This window comes from Embiotoca jacksoni, unplaced genomic scaffold (assembly GCF_022577435.1).
Source record: "Embiotoca jacksoni isolate LCO1_2020_lvr unplaced genomic scaffold, fEmbJac1.0.p SCAF_46, whole genome shotgun sequence".
Lineage (NCBI taxonomy): Eukaryota > Metazoa > Chordata > Actinopteri > Embiotocidae > Embiotoca > Embiotoca jacksoni.
This window is the reverse complement of record NW_027185399.1, coordinates 1,697,212-1,715,330: the sequence shown is the minus strand read 5'-3', so window position 1 is coordinate 1,715,330 and position 18,119 is coordinate 1,697,212. Positions and strand designations below refer to the sequence as shown.

At 44.3% G+C, this 18,119-nt stretch overlaps 1 protein-coding gene across 8 annotated transcripts in view; it reads left to right on the top strand.

Annotated features, from left to right (window-relative positions):
• Window positions 1-2,274: 2,274 nt before the first annotated feature.
• Window positions 2,275-18,119, top strand: part of slmapa (sarcolemma associated protein a) — a 39,311-nt gene continuing 23,466 nt past the window's right edge. For 2 of the 8 annotated variants that reach the window (XM_069169566.1, XM_069169565.1), the window contains exons 1-3: window positions 2,277-4,194; window positions 14,106-14,253; window positions 15,562-15,634. In XM_069169566.1, the coding sequence (XP_069025667.1) occupies window positions 3,997-4,194; window positions 14,106-14,253; window positions 15,562-15,634 (419 nt within the window). In that variant the 5' untranslated portion in view covers window positions 2,277-3,996. Of the gene's footprint in view, window positions 4,195-14,105; window positions 14,254-15,561; window positions 15,635-18,119 lie in introns of all 8 variants that reach the window. The other 6 variants (XM_069169567.1, XM_069169563.1, XM_069169562.1 and 3 more) reach the window with 6 other exon arrangements.

Sequence of the window (18,119 nt, the reverse complement as noted above, 5' to 3'; positions counted from 1 at the left end):
AACAGAGCCCCTCCTCCCCTCCTCCCCTCCTCCCCCCTCTCCTCCCTCTTGTTGGCACAAGTTCCGACACAAATCCACCATATTATAGGAAGGTAGATCAATCAGATTTAGCTCTACAAATGTAACCGTCATTTTCAAAAAGACCAACTACTATGGCACTCACCAAACAAAAACAAAAAAGAAAAACAAAATAGATCAATTAATTAGTGGAAAATTCAACAATAGAGACAAAGAACCAACTTTAAAAAGTCAAACAACAATGAAAAAAATAAAGATGTCCTAATTATAAATGCATACAAAAAAATGATTTGTTACAATTCCATTTTTTGCAAATGTTAATACAACTTATATCCCCCAAAATAACTTCATAATACATTGAAAAGCGATGTTACGAAACCCCCACGAAGCCAAGAGTGAGATTAGCAAACAGAAGTGAACCACAGCTTTTACAAAATGACTGAAAGCTGTTTTAATTAAAGTAATGGAGCTCATCTTTCACAGCTTTGTCACCAACATCCAGCTTCTGTCGGCTCAACACAGACGTCAAACTGGGCCAAGAAGCTGAACTCAGTAAGATGCTGTTAAATCTCAAATGATAGTCGACAGCTGGTCCCACTGCTCGCTCTGCAGGAGGGCCGGGCCGGGCTGCAGGGACGATAGACCAGGACCAGGACCAGGACCAGGACCAGGACATTTGTCAGTTAAACACTCTTGATAGTTTGAGCTGCATTTCTTGTATGAAAGGTGCTACACAGATAAAGTTTATTACTATTATTATTATTAATCGCCCGGCCCGTGTATCGTCCTTCACTCTGGTATATTTGGAGCTGACATTCTGCATGAATCCTCTCAGACCTGCCAGGACTTCCAGCAGAAACTATATGCGTTAATGGGAACAGCACTGAATCCTGAGTGTGTGTGTGAATCTTAAATCTTTAGATTTCTGAAGAATGATTAATAATGTTTCAAATATAATAATCAATTATTAAATCTTTGACATAACCTTTAACCCAACCTGACGAGACAGACTGGAGCCTGGTCACAGTCCAGCTGCTTGAAGCGCTAAAAACAATGATTATTTTTTTGTTTATGTATCTAATAAGTGACCTATCACTTCATTTGTCAATTCAAAGCAGATTTCTTCATCAGGAGAAACTCACGTGTGCTTCCAGCCTTATAGACGTTAAAACAATGCTTTGGACAGTTTGTTTTCATGTTCGAAAACGTGCAAAATGATGAATATGTTGGTCACATCTCCCGTTACGAGACGACCGGATCAGAGGGAAGGAGCAGCAGCGGTGCCTTGTGGTGTTCTTCGCCGTTCTTCTGTCTCATCCAGCATTGATTTAGTCTCAGCTGTCGGCTCACCACAACACAGCGGGGACGTTTCTGGAGCCATAGGCAGAATTTGATCTCCTCCTGCCACCCCACCCTACCCCGCCCCACCCTAACCCGCCCCACCCTAACCCACCCTACCCCACCCCACCCGACTCTGCTGTGCTGGTCCCTAAACCAAGTCACCTGGATAAAACACTCTGACGGCCGTTTGGTGAATGCGGTTCACTAAAACGTAACACGACGGGCACTTATTATAGGAAACAAGTTTAAATGTGCACATTGCAAAGTAACTTTTACAATCAGAACACATTTAGATATTTTAGAAATAGTAAGACACAATAAAACACAACTTATTTTCGATCCACTGTTCTTAACGTTAAAATCCTCCTCTGTATTTAAACTGTGGGCATTTTTTAAAGCAGCATAAAAACAAAATACTTTACAACATTACTTTTCATGATGCCACCTCCCTATTAGATGACTTAGATATCAGTTATATTTTCTAAATTCAGAAAATGTAATTGTTCCTTTACAGCTTATTACAAATACCACATTTTATCCAGCTGAATAGCTTTATAACAACCTGAGAAGAAGATATATCATTTTGTTTATTCATTATTATCATTTTAATCTATCTATCTATCTATCTATCTCTGTTTCATACACGTTAATCAATCATTAATAGTTGTTGTGTATTTGCCCGAGCTGACGGTGAGCGGACTCGATGTGAGCCGGTCCGTGAACGCACCGCGCCTCTCTGCTCTAGTTTCAGTAGCCGGTCCGTGAACGCACCGCGCCTCTCTGCTCTAGTTTCAGTAGCCGGTCCGTGAACGCACCGCGCCTCTCTGCTCTAGTTTCAGTAGCCGGTCCGTGAACGCACCGCGCCTCTCTGCTCTAGTTTCAGTAGCCGGTCCGTGAACGCACCGCGCCTCTCTGCTCTAGTTTCAGTAGCCGGTCCGTGAACGCACCGCGCCTCTCTGCTCTAGTTTCAGTATGGCGGCCGGGACTCGCGGAGGAGGACAACTTCTTCCAGATTCCTCCCAGAAAACTGTCGGAAGGCGACGGCTTTAACACCGAACCACCGCGGGCCAAAAAACAAAAACACGAGCTGGACTGCGTTGGACAGGGGCGGGGGGGGACAACGTGACTTCGCGGCTCCGTCCTGTCCGTGTGAAGCGGGGCTGTGATGCGTGAGGATCCCGCAGATCGGATTCTTTCTCTTTTTTTTTCCGCGTCTGTTTCTTTGCCTGTCAGTTAGCCGGCTAGCTGCTAGCTGCTAGGTAGCTCGACCGAGCGGCTCCTCCGGCAGCGGGCCCCCTCCTCCCCCTTCACCCCCCCAGCACACCTCCCCGATACGAAAAGACGCGCCTCGCTCGTTGCTGTTTTATTTGCTCCGGGAGACAGGGATGGCATATCGCACCCATTCGGTAAGCGACCTGGTCGAGAGGGGAGGGGAGGAAACGTCCGAGGACCTCGGGGACAACTTTGTCGGCACTCATTAGCCTAGCCTAGCCTAGCCTAGCCTAGCTTAGCTGTGCTGGTCCAACGCCAGAAAGCGTTCGGCCGAGAGTTAGCGCTTCGCTAGCGAGCTAGCCAATTAGCATTTTTATTTTAGTTGCACAAGAGGGACCCGCTAATCCCGGTTCATCCCGGCGGACTCGGTTTGAGGCGTCTGCGGTCACTAATCAGACGGAGAGAGGACACCGGACCGGAGAGGACACCGGACCGCTTTAGTTCGGCCGACAACGTGTTGTAACTCAGGGGAAGATAAAGATAAAGATATAGATATTGTTTTTTCTTTTAATTCTCGGAACCGTTAGCGACCCTGTCCGGTGTTGACCGGAGGGAGTGGTGACGTGAGGCAGCCCGCTAAAGGTCCCCCCCCCCCCTCACCACCGGCCCCCCCCCACCACCGCCCCTGTATCAGGGCAACAAGGTCCCTCGGATTCAGACCAGGGCTGCTGGAGGTGGTAAACCCGGTGGTAGGTGGTAGATGACACTTCACCGACCGGCGGCACATCCCGGGTGTGTTTCTGGTCCAGGCGGGACAACACGGCTCAAAAAGCGCGCAATAATTCTTTAATCCGCCCTGAAACGATCATCACGGAGGCCGTTGGTCTGCGTTGATCAGCCGGTTGTGTTATTGGCGTGCTGCTGCCTGGCTCGTGGGCCCGGAGATCAAACCAGTGGGAGTCAAAGCAGGTCTCCCTCGACTTTGCCTCGTTGCCGGAGCGGTTTGATGGACGTGGGGGGCTGTCAGTGCTATACTCAGTCATGTACGTCTTGACACACGGCACCCCGGTCTGGACATAGTGCCTGCTGTCAGATATGAGTGTCGTTATGTAGCTTTGGTGGTTGGAGTCACAGAAAAGGGGGAATGTCTTGTCTTTTTTACACCTGTCGGTTTGTTTTGATCATTTCCATTGTTTTGCAGAGTTTTGTTGGGGGAAGCGTCGCAGCCCGAGCTGTGCGCGGCGGACGATGTTTATTAGTTAGTGCCTAGAAGGTTTTTCGAGGACTAACGTGATTCTGCCTACGTTTCTAGGCCGCAGATATAGTAGATTATTCGTCGGGGATCGCGAACAGAAACCCGCCACTCTGGATCAAGAAAACTTGCCCGTCGTCTCTGGTTGGAGTAACACTCTCAAGCCGAAATCAATGCCTTCAGCGCTGGCCGTGTTCGCCTGCCGACCCAACTCGCACCCGTTCCAGGAGCGGCATGTGTACCTGGATGAGCCGGTCAAGATCGGCAGGTCGGTGGCTCGGTGCCGACCGGCCCAGAACAACGCCACCTTCGACTGCAAGGTGCTGTCCAGGAACCACGCCCTGGTGTGGTTCGACCACAAGACCGGCAAGGTAAGACGACTTCCCTCCAAGCTGGTGGAAATCTTCTTACACTTTTTTTTTTAAATTTTTTTTTAATGAATGGCCAAAATGAAATACTTTGATTGTTAATCCAACTTTCTAAAGCAGGCAATCCTCTCTGATGGCATTATGAAGATTATCTCCACAAATAGGCAAAAAAAGGTTTCCGGTTAAAACGCACCCTTAAAAACTAACAAACAACTGATCTGCTCAATTTATAATGGAATCAGTTGGTTTAACGGTGCGTTCAAGTTCTGCGTGTTTGGATGTGGAAACTGTGGCGTTGACGGTAAATCATAATCCCAATCAAGCACAGGAGTTTGCCAAAAACTCAGTGGGGGGGTTGAAGGACCAGATACGGTTCCTCTAAGCTGGGAAAGCATGAACAAAAAAAAGAAATACGAGTTTTAATTGAAATCATATCCTGGTGGAAGACAGTCAACAGAAAACCTGTCCAATCAACAGGCGTCACACGAGGCATGAAAAACTGCTCCTGTAATCGTGAACCTGAATGAATCCGGTACAAACAAACATGTCTGAACTACGTGGAGATGAAGTGGAAGTTTCCATCGCTGCGACTTCTCACAACCTGTTTGCGGTAACGATACTCGCTGCGCTTTGTTTTCTGTTTCTACCCTGAACAACCCGGGAAGGTTGGCGTGTCGTCCTCGTAACAAAATCTCAGCTTTCAAACCAAATCGCTTCATATTGGAGTTGTTTGTATTAAATGGTCTTATTTTATCCTGAAACACGACCTGGAGCATTTGATTTAAACATCCCAAGTTTACCGAGCGCTCGACCTCACAGCTGGGTGCTAAATCAAAAATATACTGAGTACCAGAGCAGTTTATCAACGTTCTGTCCGTCTCGTGAGCTTTGTTTTTATTACGTTATGTGTCTTATGAGGTTATTTTCTGCCAGTTTGTTGAACATTTAACACAACAGAGGGTGGAAATAGTTTACAGGTCGTGGCGCTAAACTCATAAACTCATAAACTCATAAACTCATAAACTCAGCCCCCGGACTGATGCAGATCTTTAAGTCCGGTCTAGGGTGACACTAAATCCTTTTTTTCTTCTGGGGGGAACCAACCTGTTATTTTCCTTAAAACTCCACAGGTCTGAGATCAAATCAGTGCGTTGGAGCATCTGTCGTCGTTTCTCTGTGGAACAGGTTGAGCAGGCCGAGACAGCCATGGGATTACCCAGCTATGTGGCATTCAGGGACTTTGAAATACCTCGAGTGTGTGTGTGTGTGTGTGTGTGTGTGTGTGTGTGTGTCTGAGTCTGTGTCTGAGTCTGTGTCCACACACACACACACACACACAGGATGAGCTATTTATAACGGGACCAGCAGCGTCATGCTTTCCTCTCATCAGGGATAAACGCCGCACACACACACGGTTTGACCAACACACGGACACACACCGAGTTATCGGCACGAATATATTCTTCATAGAAACGGAGGATTAGTTATTTTGGTTACCGTTTTATCACCACAGGGATTTTTTTTCGTGGCTGTGCTGCTGCTAGTTTAGTTGACTTTTAATGGACTTAACTTGGACACTGATTGACCTACAAATAATTTGCAGCGCTGACGTAGACCGATCATATAAGAGAGATTTACCAGTGTTGAACTGACTTTTTATACTTTGAAGTGCCAAACTTTTGTCATTTAAATGCAGCAGCACATAAAGTTGGTGCATCCAATATTTTCCTGCCGCTCTCAGTGATGCAAGAAATTGATTTTATGTGATATATATGTTTTCAGGCCTAATAAATATTCTTTAGTATCAATTAAATTGTCACATTTTAAATAAAGTGCCTGTGACAGAGGAGTCTTGATAATTACATAATTAATTATATTTGACTTTTAAAGTTTCCCTTTTAATCATATTTAATTTATATGTTGCCTGTCGGTAAGATTTATTGTTTATAACATGATAACTTAGGCATTACAAGGGTATTGGCCTTTTCTTTTTTCTTTTTTAGGTCAATATTCAGTCTGGTTCAGGCTTTACTGTAATTTTTTTGTTGTACATAAATAGTGGTCAGTCATGTGTTTAGAGTATAATTATGACAAATACACAAATGCAAAATACGCAGCGTTTGAAAATACTGAACTAACATGAGGAATGAAGCCCGTAGACCTGTGTTGCCTAACCGCTACCTCATAACTGCAGGTTCCTCTTGCAGGAGGAACATAGTTCGTGACATGAGTCTGCAGTTTTAGTTCATACCTAGTTTCACTTTGCTCTGACATCATGTTGAAACAGTTTGAGGCAGGTCGGTGTTAATTGGAGCGTCGCTCTGCAACTGAAACTACCAAAAGGTCTTAAAACTGTTGTCACATGTTTACTCTTCATCCTCCTAACGGCTTCGCTGCTCTGCAGTTTTTCACCTGCGTGGAGACGAGTTGTAAACTGGCTTGGCTGAGATCCAGCCAATCAGACGGCTCGCTGGCCAGCGTGATGACCAGTCAGTCATCTCCTCAGACAAACAGGGAAATATTCAGATGAGTAATCAGCGCTGTGTCGCTTGTGGTTTTTCGTACTTCTTCCTTCCTCTGTAACTGAAAAAAAAAGTCCTTAGATTGATCAGAGATGTTGTGATTACGTGGGTTGTTTTTTTTTCATCGGCGCATATGTTCCGTTCATAACTGTTTGTTTTGATCGATTATATGTTGCTGCGCTAAAAGTTTACATTCAATGGAAGAAAAAAAAAAGACAGACTATGATTATGATGACTAATAAGAGTTAGTGATCTGACTCGGGCCATAAAAGGCTGTCAGTGTTGGATTTCTTTCACCGTAGCTTCTCAATTTGGAGATGCAAAGTTTTTCTCCTGCAAAGTCGATCTGATTGGAAACCTGAAGATACTACGTCCCGCCCACCGACAGCTGTAACCTGACTGGGGTACAAGCCCCTAAAAACAGCTTATTTTTTTAAATTGAATGACGGGATTATTTTCAGAAGGACCACCAGATGAAATGTACTGACTTTGCATGTCATCAAGTTGAATGGGAGTCTATGGAGGCTTTTTGGAGTCGACCTCTAGTGGCACTCGGTGGTATTGCAACTTTTAAGGCACTTTCGCATTGACCGAATTTTTCCGACCTTTGTGTATTGTTTTTTGGGGGGAAATTGTGTCAGTTTAAATCTTACTTGATGTTTAAATGTTAATCTATTAAGAAATTGTTAAGATTTTTGATGAATATCTGCATTTGGTTTCTAGTCCGTGTCATCATGTATCTCGACCGGATCCCCCGTGGACTGAGTGACAGCTCATTGGTCCATGCGGGTCATGTGACCACCGACCAACACATATATTATTTGTAGCTGCCCTTATGAAGGCCTGTGTTTTTTTCTCACTATGATAGAACAGCCACAACCGATCAAAGGATTTTTTAAAATGAATTAATTAACCACCCTTTGAGGGTGCTTTAAATTTCTTCAAGTTTTCAACTCAAACTTTCCAAACACTTTCTCTGCCACTTGCAAACAGCAGAAGGTAAAATGTAGTATTATTTGTTTTACACACCCCGTCCCGCCCCCCCGGTGAGTGTACATCCTGCTGCCTGCAGCGTTTGCAGCGGTGTGATTCGACGTCGGAGCTAAATTTGTCTCCTCCCGTCCTGGATGTTTCCCTGGATGTCACCAGGCCGTCGTCATGTTCGCTCAGCTCGCTCTCCCTCTCTCCATGCAGGATTTAGAGCTGGGAAGAATGTGTGTGTGGGGGTTGGAGAGGGGGGGCAGACAGTAATGTAACCACGAATGAATGTTTTTTTTATCGGCTCGAAGCCTCGCGGTCTGACGCAGGTGTAAAATACCAGCCAGCGTGTAGCAGCCTGCGACCGGAGGGGGAATATCCAGGTGGGAAAAACACACCTCGGCACTTCCTGCTGCTGGTTTTAAACTTCATCGCTCAGTTAGGTGCTGTACTTGTCTTTAAAAATGGTTGCTAACAAGCTGTGTTTGTTTCTACTCTTTAGAAGAATTTCAGGTCCACTTTACGTTCCTTGTTTATCTGGTAGAGCAGCTTTATATTTATTTTTTTGCACTTAAGGAGAAAATATTTGGATTAAAATGGTGGTTTTACACAGTTGCCACCGTTGTAGTGATTTTTTTTTTTTTGCCTCTGCGACGCCGTTCTGGTCGAGGTCACCGTGTTCAACATCGATCCGGGTTTGGACACATGCACGTGTGAATTCTTAGTTTCAGGTAATTCAGACGAACATCGGGCGGTGTTTGTGCCGGGTGAAAGGTTATGTTACCACACACACACACACACACACACACACACACACACACACACACACACACACACACAGAGGTGGATGATGTCAGAAGAACGAACATGTCGGCTGTTTGTGAACTCGTCCGGTCGACAGGTGAAAGCAGTCGTCTCTGCGTTGTGATGAAACTCCCTCCGACCGACTCTCGGTCCTTTCGACACTTCCTCACACAGGAAGGAGGAAGCTGTCGACACCGTGCGTTCCTTCACGGGTCCGAGTCGCCGCCAGAATCTACGATATATCATCGGACAACAAGAGCTTTGAAAATCAGCAGTTTCCTCTCTGGAAAACTCAATATTTAATCAGCAGCGTGATGGATCTGGTTAATATCAGGGTTTTTACTGTTAGAGTTTAAACTGATCAGAAAAAAACAACCGAAACAAATATTTGCTTCTAAGCTAAGCAAGCAGCTGTTTGATGAATAGAGTCACAGTTTATCTAAAAGGGAACCTGTTAATGATTAAGATGTTTCCCCTCAACGTTTACAGGATGAGTAGATATTTATTAACTATATAGATAATTATTATTATTATTATTATTATTATTATTAGATCGATTATTCAGCTTCCTTCAAGGACATCTTGGTCAAAACTACTCAAATACAAACCGTACATTTTTTTAAAACTTACAGTTAAACCATCAAACGTCTTATTTTTTAGTTCAAAAGCACAAAATGTTGCGTTGATAAAAATAAAAGCAGAGAAACTAAATCTCACGTTTAAATTTTTTTTGCTTTGTTAATGACTTAAATAGTTCATGACAGGGTTCCTGTAGGTCGGGAATACCAGCGAGTTTTGTAAATCGATGTGGATAAAATAATACGTAGTTTTCTCGTCTTCTCAGCTGTTTTTCTGTTCATTATAAGTCGTGAATTTTCATTCATGGAATTTGACTTTTGGAGTTTGACGGGTCGACTGTTTAACTTTCCGTCCTTCGACCGATCCGATAATCAGCTGCTTTCTGTTCTAACAGCTCCGTGTTTGACTATAAAAAGAAATCGATGAGGTTTTGTTTTAAAAGTGTGTTTCGTTGGCTTGTCGCTGAAATCTTTCCAGAAACCAACCGCACACGTGCCGCCTGCAGGAATATGCTCGCAGATTAAAAAATAAAACCGCTCTGAGCGGCAGCAGCAGCAGCTAACGGCCTCTTTTAGAAACGGTGGCAGGAGTCCAGACTTCAGTCAGCCGGGAACCAACAAAACTCTCCATCTGCAGCCCCTTTTTTAGTTTTTTTTTCCAGACGTGCGTCGTAACCTGCGAGATCTCCACCAGCTTAACATGTCAGCGTCTCGGGATGAGGGAAAATCTCAGGAGACAGACGGCTCAGCGGCACTAAAACGGTCCGTTTCGGCGCGCTTTAAAACACAACTTTGCGGCGCCGGTGGCTCTGAGAGCCGCCAGAGACCACGTGAGTTGTTCCAAACAGTCTGAAGCTCCCGACGCTGATCTGAAGTTTAAAATCTGATCCTCTTGTTTTACTCTGCTGAACGCGAAGACGTTGTTTTGATCGATTGGTCGACTAGCTGAGCTCCCATCACCCGTCGTCAATAGCAACGAGCCCAAAAAACAACATCCAGGGGAAAAGCTTCTCGTTTCAGCATCGCTCGCTGAAGTTTACAAACGCAGCTGGTGGCACGATGTTTATTCTGTAAATAACTTGGTGGTCCGCCAAAAGTTTAAATCCTCTCTGCTCTGCCAAAGATCATTTCTAAGTGAAGATGCTCCACTCTGTCACGCTACCGGAGAACCCTGAATGTCTCTGTATCATGCCGACACGTCTTCTCGTCTAAGTTCATAAAATAATTCAACAAGGAAATTCAGTATTTGGATCAACTGGCACATAAAAAAAATTCGGTTATGATAATAATAATAATAATAATAATAATACTGAACTTTTTTTGCACCTTTTATGCAAGAAATGCTTTACAGCGAGAACAATTTCACATGTAAAGGAACATTTAGAAATATAGAAAAGAAATAAAATGAAACACAAATAGAGTTAAAATGTGGAATAAAGATAAATGCGTTTTAAAGACGCATCAGAAGACCCGTGTGTGAAAGCGCAAATTATTTAAACACAGGAAGCCAGCAAAAAATAAATAAATCGCATGTTTAAAAATGTGTTAAACTCCATCATCATCATAGTATTTTACTCTCTGTGGAGTCCAACGCCTCCACAACAGTGTTAATACAACAGATTGATCACACCCACCCTGATTCGCTTCATTCATGAATCAAATATGGAGGAAGATCTGAGGCCTCGTCATCTGGCCACATCAAGAGGCTCCACATACTTTCAGTCGGGAATAATTAACAGAAACTTCAACGGCTTCCTCTTTGTTCAGCGTTCGACCTTCCACGATGTTGACCGCGAACCGCTCGTTGATCTGTACGGTCATAAATTACTCTGACTGCGTGGTTTCCTGTCCGACATCGTGTGATATTGTGTCCATGTAAACCTGAAATTATACAAGCTGTTCGAAATGAGCACATGGAAATGATTTAGTCTTCAAGAACAATATATACGCAGGATATAAAAGTAGAATGGAACAAAAAAAAGTCTCATCTCTGTGATATATTCATATTCTTGTACTTAAGGTCATAAAATGTGTCCCGACTGCCCTAAAAAGTGTTTTATCATCTTTCCAAATGAAGTGAACTCATCGTATCTTCATGTTGAAGAGCTGCAGAGCTGCTCTGATTTATTACAACTTCCCGGCAGCATATAAAAATAAAATTTTGTTTAAAATGAAAATATTCTGATGGAGCAGATTTGGCACTTAGATTTAACCTTTAAAGATTTATTATGAGTTAAAACAGCATTCATTTATTTATTTTATTTTATTCTGCACTTAGGAAAATATATTTTTTTCCCCCCTTTTCTCAGACGGAAGTAAGTTGTGAATTTGAGAGAAATTATCTGTCAAGTGATTGTGACTTTCTCTTGATTAGCGTGTGTGTGTGTGCGTGTGTGTGTGTGTGCGTGTGTGTGTGTGTGTGTGTGTGTGTGTGTGTGTGTGTGTGTGTGCGTGTGTGTGTGCGTGTGTGTGTCCAACCAAACTGGTGTCATGTGCCGACCTGCTGACTGTTTAAATGGTTGTTATGACCGACCGGCCGCCCGCTGACGGTTCGTGGAAGGCCGAGGTTACGCTAATGAAGGAGGAGACGGAGGGAGTGAAAAGAGAGGAGGACAACGAGGGATGAAGGGATGCAGTGTTTCCCAGAGAAACGCTGTGCTCGTGGGGGGAACTCCGTCCAAAGGGCGGGAAGTGGTGCGTTCATGTGATCGTTTACACGTCGGAAAAATGATCCTTTTAAAAAGCTTTCCACACACGAGTCTTTTGTTTTCTGTTCTGTTGCTGAACCCGTTTTATATCTTTCTGTACGTTGCTGTTCTCGGTACCAGTTTTACTTTCGGTGCTAAAGAACAAGTGACGTCACATTTTCCCGAATTGAAGCATCGACTTCAGAATAACTGACCGCTGCTGGAAGTTAATTCTTTAATTCACATTTGTTTTGTGGAAATAAAAAGGTTTTTTTTTTTGTGTGTATGATTGAGAAGGTTTAAGTGTTAGTTTGGGAAATAAAACGCTGACCGACGGCAGAACCTGAACCGTCCCGACGGATCGATTAAATTCACCAGTTTACCGGCGTCTTCCTCCCGTTCAAACCGAGGAAGGACGTATTTCATGCCGTGTTGCCGTTCGACTTCTTCATCGCCGTCATCACTTTATTATTTACTGAAACAATCGAAGAGTCGAGCAGGTGTTTTATTAAAAAGGAAGGCGTCAAAGACAAAATGAGAAATGGGTGAACCGGCCGTCTGCTGCTGGCAGGTGGATTGTGTGTGTGTGTGTGTGTGTGTGTGTGTGTGTGTGTGTGTGTGTGTGTGTGTGTGTGTGTGTGTGTGTGTGTGTGTGTGTGTGTGTGTGTGTGTGTGTGTGTGTGTGTGTGTGTGTCTGTCTGTCTGTCTGTCTGTCTGTCTGAGCCATATGTGATGTATAGATGGAGAGTGTGTGTCCGTGTGTGTGTTGTTGCTGGGTGAAAAGCTCTATAGTTAGGTCCCTCCCTCGCTGTCTCCAGGTTACCATGGGGACAGGAGGTAAGTGTGTGCGCGTGCCTGTGTGTGTCCTTATCATGAGCTGTGAATTGGTAGCTTTCGTAGCACACTGCAGTCGGATAAACAGCGACGTGAAGCAGTCAGTCTCTCTTTCCCTGCTTCTTGTTTTTATTACCCTCTCCTCCTCCTCCTCCTCCTCCTCTCCTCACTGTTGAGTCCGAGTCTCCTCTCTCTCTGGTAGGAGGACACTCAGTGCTTTTCAGTCATGAGGAAGAGCTGAGAGCTGATGAATGAAACTCCTGGAAGGACAGACAGACAGACAGACAGACAGACAGATCAGATTGGTCTCCTGAATCACATACGACTGCAACAGCTGTTAAAGTTGTTGTTTGTGTTTTCCTATCATTGTTGTTGTTGTCGTCGTCGTCCTCGTGGATTCCCGCTGCAAGTCTGAGTGTCTTTAAACGGGATGAAATGTCGCTGTATCTGAGTCTTTGTGTATTTCCAGATTAAAATCAGTCACGCAGCTCTGAGTGCTGACGAGAGAAAAGTTGGGATGCAGTTGAGAATGGAGGATCAAATATATCAAAAAATAAAAAACATAGTAGTTACTGGACGTAACTGCGGTTCTATGAATACCTTTTGTTTCTTGCAGACAATAGTCGGGAAACACTGGATATATTAACTGCAAAAGAAAGCAAACCATTTTCCTCATAGATCACCTTCATTGTTCTTAAAAGATGTGTTTCGGTTGAATAGTGTAAAAAAGCTGACGAGGACATTTTGACACAGGATAACAGGAAGAAGAGAAGAAGATATTGTTGGTGATGGTGATGGACGTCCGTCAGTGTTGCCCTTAGCAACAACATCAGTCACTTTTTTTTTTTCCCTCCTGCTGTGAACCAGCTGCTCAACGCTATTTTTTTTTTTATATTGTTTCTGGTTTTCCATTGTTTAAAAGTTGTAAGTAGTACTTTTTATTTTGGTGTCACCTGCGTTGATGTTCAAGGTGAGCTGAGCCGATACTAAAAGGTGACCTGGCCTCTGATTGGTCGGGACATCGTGCACAAACTCAACGCTGTCAACTTGCCGAGCTTCATTCATTGAAAACCAAAATTGCAAAAATACCAGAACTGCCATCGCCTCTCTTGTTTGTGTGTTTGTGTTGACGCCGACATCACGGAAGTTCGATGTGGCGTCGCCATAACAACGATGCTGTTTATATATAGTACTACAATTGGGGTCCGGGGAGAAGACTTGGCAAAACTATTATTAAAATATGGACATATTTAGTGATATTTACACATCTGAACAAATCTCACAGTTGTTCCCTTTATTATTACACCAACGTTATTCAAATAGACCTTGTGGTTGCAGAGATTTACTCTTTTTATTATGGCTCTGCAATTTATGAGCAGAGGCCTAAAAAAATAGTTTTTTTTTTTTTTTACAAGGTTAAAGATTTTAAACTTCAGTTTCACGTACGTGTTGTTTTGAATCCGTTTGTTCTCGCCGGGTTTGTGTTCATTTGTGTTTTTGTCTTTTTCCAGTTCTACCTGCAGGACACCAAAAGCAGCAACGGGACGTTCATCAACAGCCAGAGGTTGAGTCGCGGCTCGGAGGAGAGTCCGCCCTGCGAGGTGCTCTCCGGCGACATCATCCAGTTCGGCGTCGACGTCACCGAGAACACGCGCAAAGGTACGATCGCACTCGCACGTTGTTTTTTTTCCTCTTCCTTCGTGATGACATCCGATCCTGAAATAACTCCACCTGACCGACGCTTCGGGCTCGGTTTGTTGAGACCGACCTACTGTTCACACGCGTAGAGCAGAGAGCACGTATATGGGTCAGATTTTCAGCTCCACTTGCGCCGCCGGAGACCCAGCGGCGGAATTCAACCTGCGTCGGACCTTATTTACATGAGATTATGGTGTCGGGTTAATCCGTGAACATCGCTGCTCCACAAATACTCCAGAAAACCTGACTTTAAACACATAAAACCGACACACCAGTCTGAAAACTGTTCTATAGAAATACACTCAATGACATCATCAAATAATAAGAGTGAAATAAATACTTACTGCAGAATGAAAATAAATTAGTAATCTCCTGAAACCTCCCTGATTTGAATTGGATTATAAAAAAAAAGATAAAATCTCCATAAATTTGTTAAAAATAAGGCGTGATTGTTTATACATTTACATTTTGTTTTAGTTGTTATATTTCCATCATTAATTAGATATTAGCCCTCAGAAAGACACGTTTTTAGGGGCGTGTCCTGTTTGATTGACAGGTCTGTGGCGCAGTCACATTACAGCTATCGGTGGGCAGGACGTAGTATCGTCATGGTTTCCAATCAGATCAGTCAGATCCACCGCTGGCTCCTTTCTCACAGCTCGCCCAAATATGGTCACTTCCTGCTCCAAAATAGCAAGATGGCGACGGACGAAATCTTAAAAATTGCAGACTAAACACGTTATTAACTTTTTGCCTGACGGTTCGAGACCCGAGAACCTTAAAGACGGTTTCTCGTTTGTGAGTTTGAGAGCTGCCCCTGATACCGCGACCGTTGTTTAGCGTGTAGTCGGGAGATGGAAGATGGTGGACGGACGCCGCTCGGAGGTTCAGGGGTTAAATCGCTGCCTCCTTCTGCCTTCATGTTGGAATGTCTTTGAACCAGAACTGGGATGCTGGTGTGCATATGTGGAGGAAAAATACATGCAACGCTCACACACACACACACACACACACACACACACACACACACACACACACACACACACACACACACACACACACACACACACACACACACACACACACACACACACACATGGTGACTCCTCATGTGCTTCCGTCGGTTGAATATTTCAAACATCTGAATAACGTTGAAATCAGCGCGCCTCGTTTCTGCTGACGGTGCAAAAAAAAAAATCCATGTCAACATTAAGCTCCGACTCCAAAGACAGTTGTACGTTAACATGTTGTTGTTTTTTCTGCCTCCAGTCACCCATGGCTGCATCGTGTCAACAATCAAACTCTTCCTACCTGATGGGATGGAGGCGCGCCGGCGGAGCGAGTAAGAGACGATTCACGAAGCCTTTTTTCTGTCGACCGGTGAAACTGAAACCGTCTGTTTGATGGTTCTGATGGAGATTTGTTACCGAATATCTCTGATGGGTTTAATAGTTCAGCTAACAGTGGTGGCCTGGCTGCTTTTATACACACACACACACACACACACACACACACACACACACACACACACACACACACACACACACACACACACACACGTGCTAAATTTCTGCTTGCACAGTGATGTGATTATTGTCAGTCTAGTTGCTGATGAGGGCAGCCATTCAGTTAATGAGCTGCAAGAAGTGTGTGTGTCTGTGTGTGTGTGTGTGTGTGTGTGTGTGTGTGTGTGATTTTTAATCTGCATGACAACAAAGACCTTTGTTGGTCAACTGGTGGTCTTATGCGTAAGTTGATTCATGCTGAGAGAGAGAGTGTGTGTGTGTGTGTGTGTGTGTGTGTGTGTGTGTGTGTGTGTGTGTGTGTGCGTGCGCGTGTGTGCGTAGCCGACCCAGCGTGGAGCTTCCTGCCGTAGTACGAGTCCCACCTGCGTGTTTACCGTGTGCGAAGCGTGTGTCGGCGGCGCCGCGGTGGGCGGGGCCATCTGCTGCCCTGCTGTCCAGTCTGGAACAAACACAGAAGAGCATCCTGACCAGCATGAATACACACACACACACACACACTAAAATGTCATTAAAAAAAAATTCTCTTCAGACTGAGCTGAGCAGATATCTTTCGTGTAGAATAAACACGGCGTCGGGTCAAACGATCGGACCGAACTCCAGTTTAAAAGCAGCTGCCGAGATAACGAGCGGCTCGGACGAACTCCGACCTCCAACGCGGCGTCGGCAGCGTTCGCTGTGACCTTTGACCTTTAACCTCGCACGCCTCAACAGCACACGGACGGACTCTGAGATCAGCTGCTTTATTTTAATATAAACTTCAACAAATCTAAATATTAGCAGCTGTTAATTAATCATGAATTAATCCTAAATTGACATCGTCTCAGATCCACCTCCTCCGGCAGGTCGTATTTTCCTCCACGGGGAGCAGCTCTGAGATGTACAGCTGAATCACAGATTTATTATTAGCTGAAGAATGTCTGTTAGAATTAAGCGTCCGGAGGTCGAGTACGTCTTCATGAAGACGGAGACCAAATCTGTGAAACGTAATTCACTGATATATACGTACATATACATAGAGGGGAAGGAAAAGGATTTAAAGAAGAGCTGCACAGAAAATCCTTGAAAAAAAAGTGTAGCCGTTAATGGAAACTAGTCGGAGAGAGCAAATTATAGTTTTGCAAAATTCTCATTTTCTTTAAAATAAGAAGAAACCCAGATAGGACCTGATCCCTTCCGGGTTATTCTGGGTTTTTCAAGCCAGACCTGATAAAGGAAAACTCACTTCTTTTAATGATAATCAATCAGGCTGCACATCACAGAAATATGTATTTATTGAACTTGTTTATTCAGTCATCAAAATGTATTCACTTCCATTTATAATAAGCATTTAATTCATCACTCCTAGGTGGCGCTGTGGAGGCGGGAAGGGTAGGGTGGTAGGGGGGGGGGTTTGTTTGTGTTTTTTTTATTTTTTCAACATATTCTTCTTCTGTTAGGATTTTTTTTTTTTTAATCTGAAAAACAAACAAACACTCTATTAATGTGTTATTCATGTTTCACAATACAAATAATCCGAAGAGAAAAGAAGAATAAAACCTCCCACGTTACTGTGACTTTCCTCCTGATGTGAAACACCTGCCGTGACGACGCCGGGCCGGTTTGCTGCCAGAGAAGTTAGTCAGCGGCAGCAGCTTTGTGCGTTTGTGATTCAGTGTGAAGTCACTTCGGGACGAGAACAGAAGAACAGGAAGAGATCCCGACTTTAAAAACTCTGCTTTCAATTCATCTTCAATCTGACGGAAAATACTTTTTACTGCAGTCGTTTGTTTTTGCGCTCGTATTTTCCCCCGCATCGCTCATAATTCCTCCTCGTGGTGAATGAGGGCGTTTGATTTTATTGAGATTTTTTTTTTTCCACCGCCACCTCCCCCCTCTCAGGTGAGCAGAGCTTGTGAATGTTGTGGCTCCGCCCCCCTCCTCCTCCCTGCAGTGCCAGGTATGTGTGCTAATCTGGGACACCTTCAGCCTCATAAAGTATCAAAACTGAGTGGGGAGTTTCTCTCTCCCCCTCCACACATCCCTCCCACAGCCAGGAGGGAGGGAGGGGGGAGGGGGGGCGGAGCTACAGCAACATGCAACAAGTTAAAGGAAGAAAGAGAATCTGCTGTTTTTGCTTTGAGAGGAGAAAAAGGAAGGAAAGAAAGTTTGTGTTGTGAGTTCAGTCCCACTGGAGGGAAGACAAATGGAGACGAGTCAGCTGCTCGGGCCCAACACATAGAGGAGACATAGAGGAGACATAGAGGAGACAGATAAGCAGCTGAACGGTGAACTTTGCACCTCCTCCTTCTCCCTTCCCTCCCT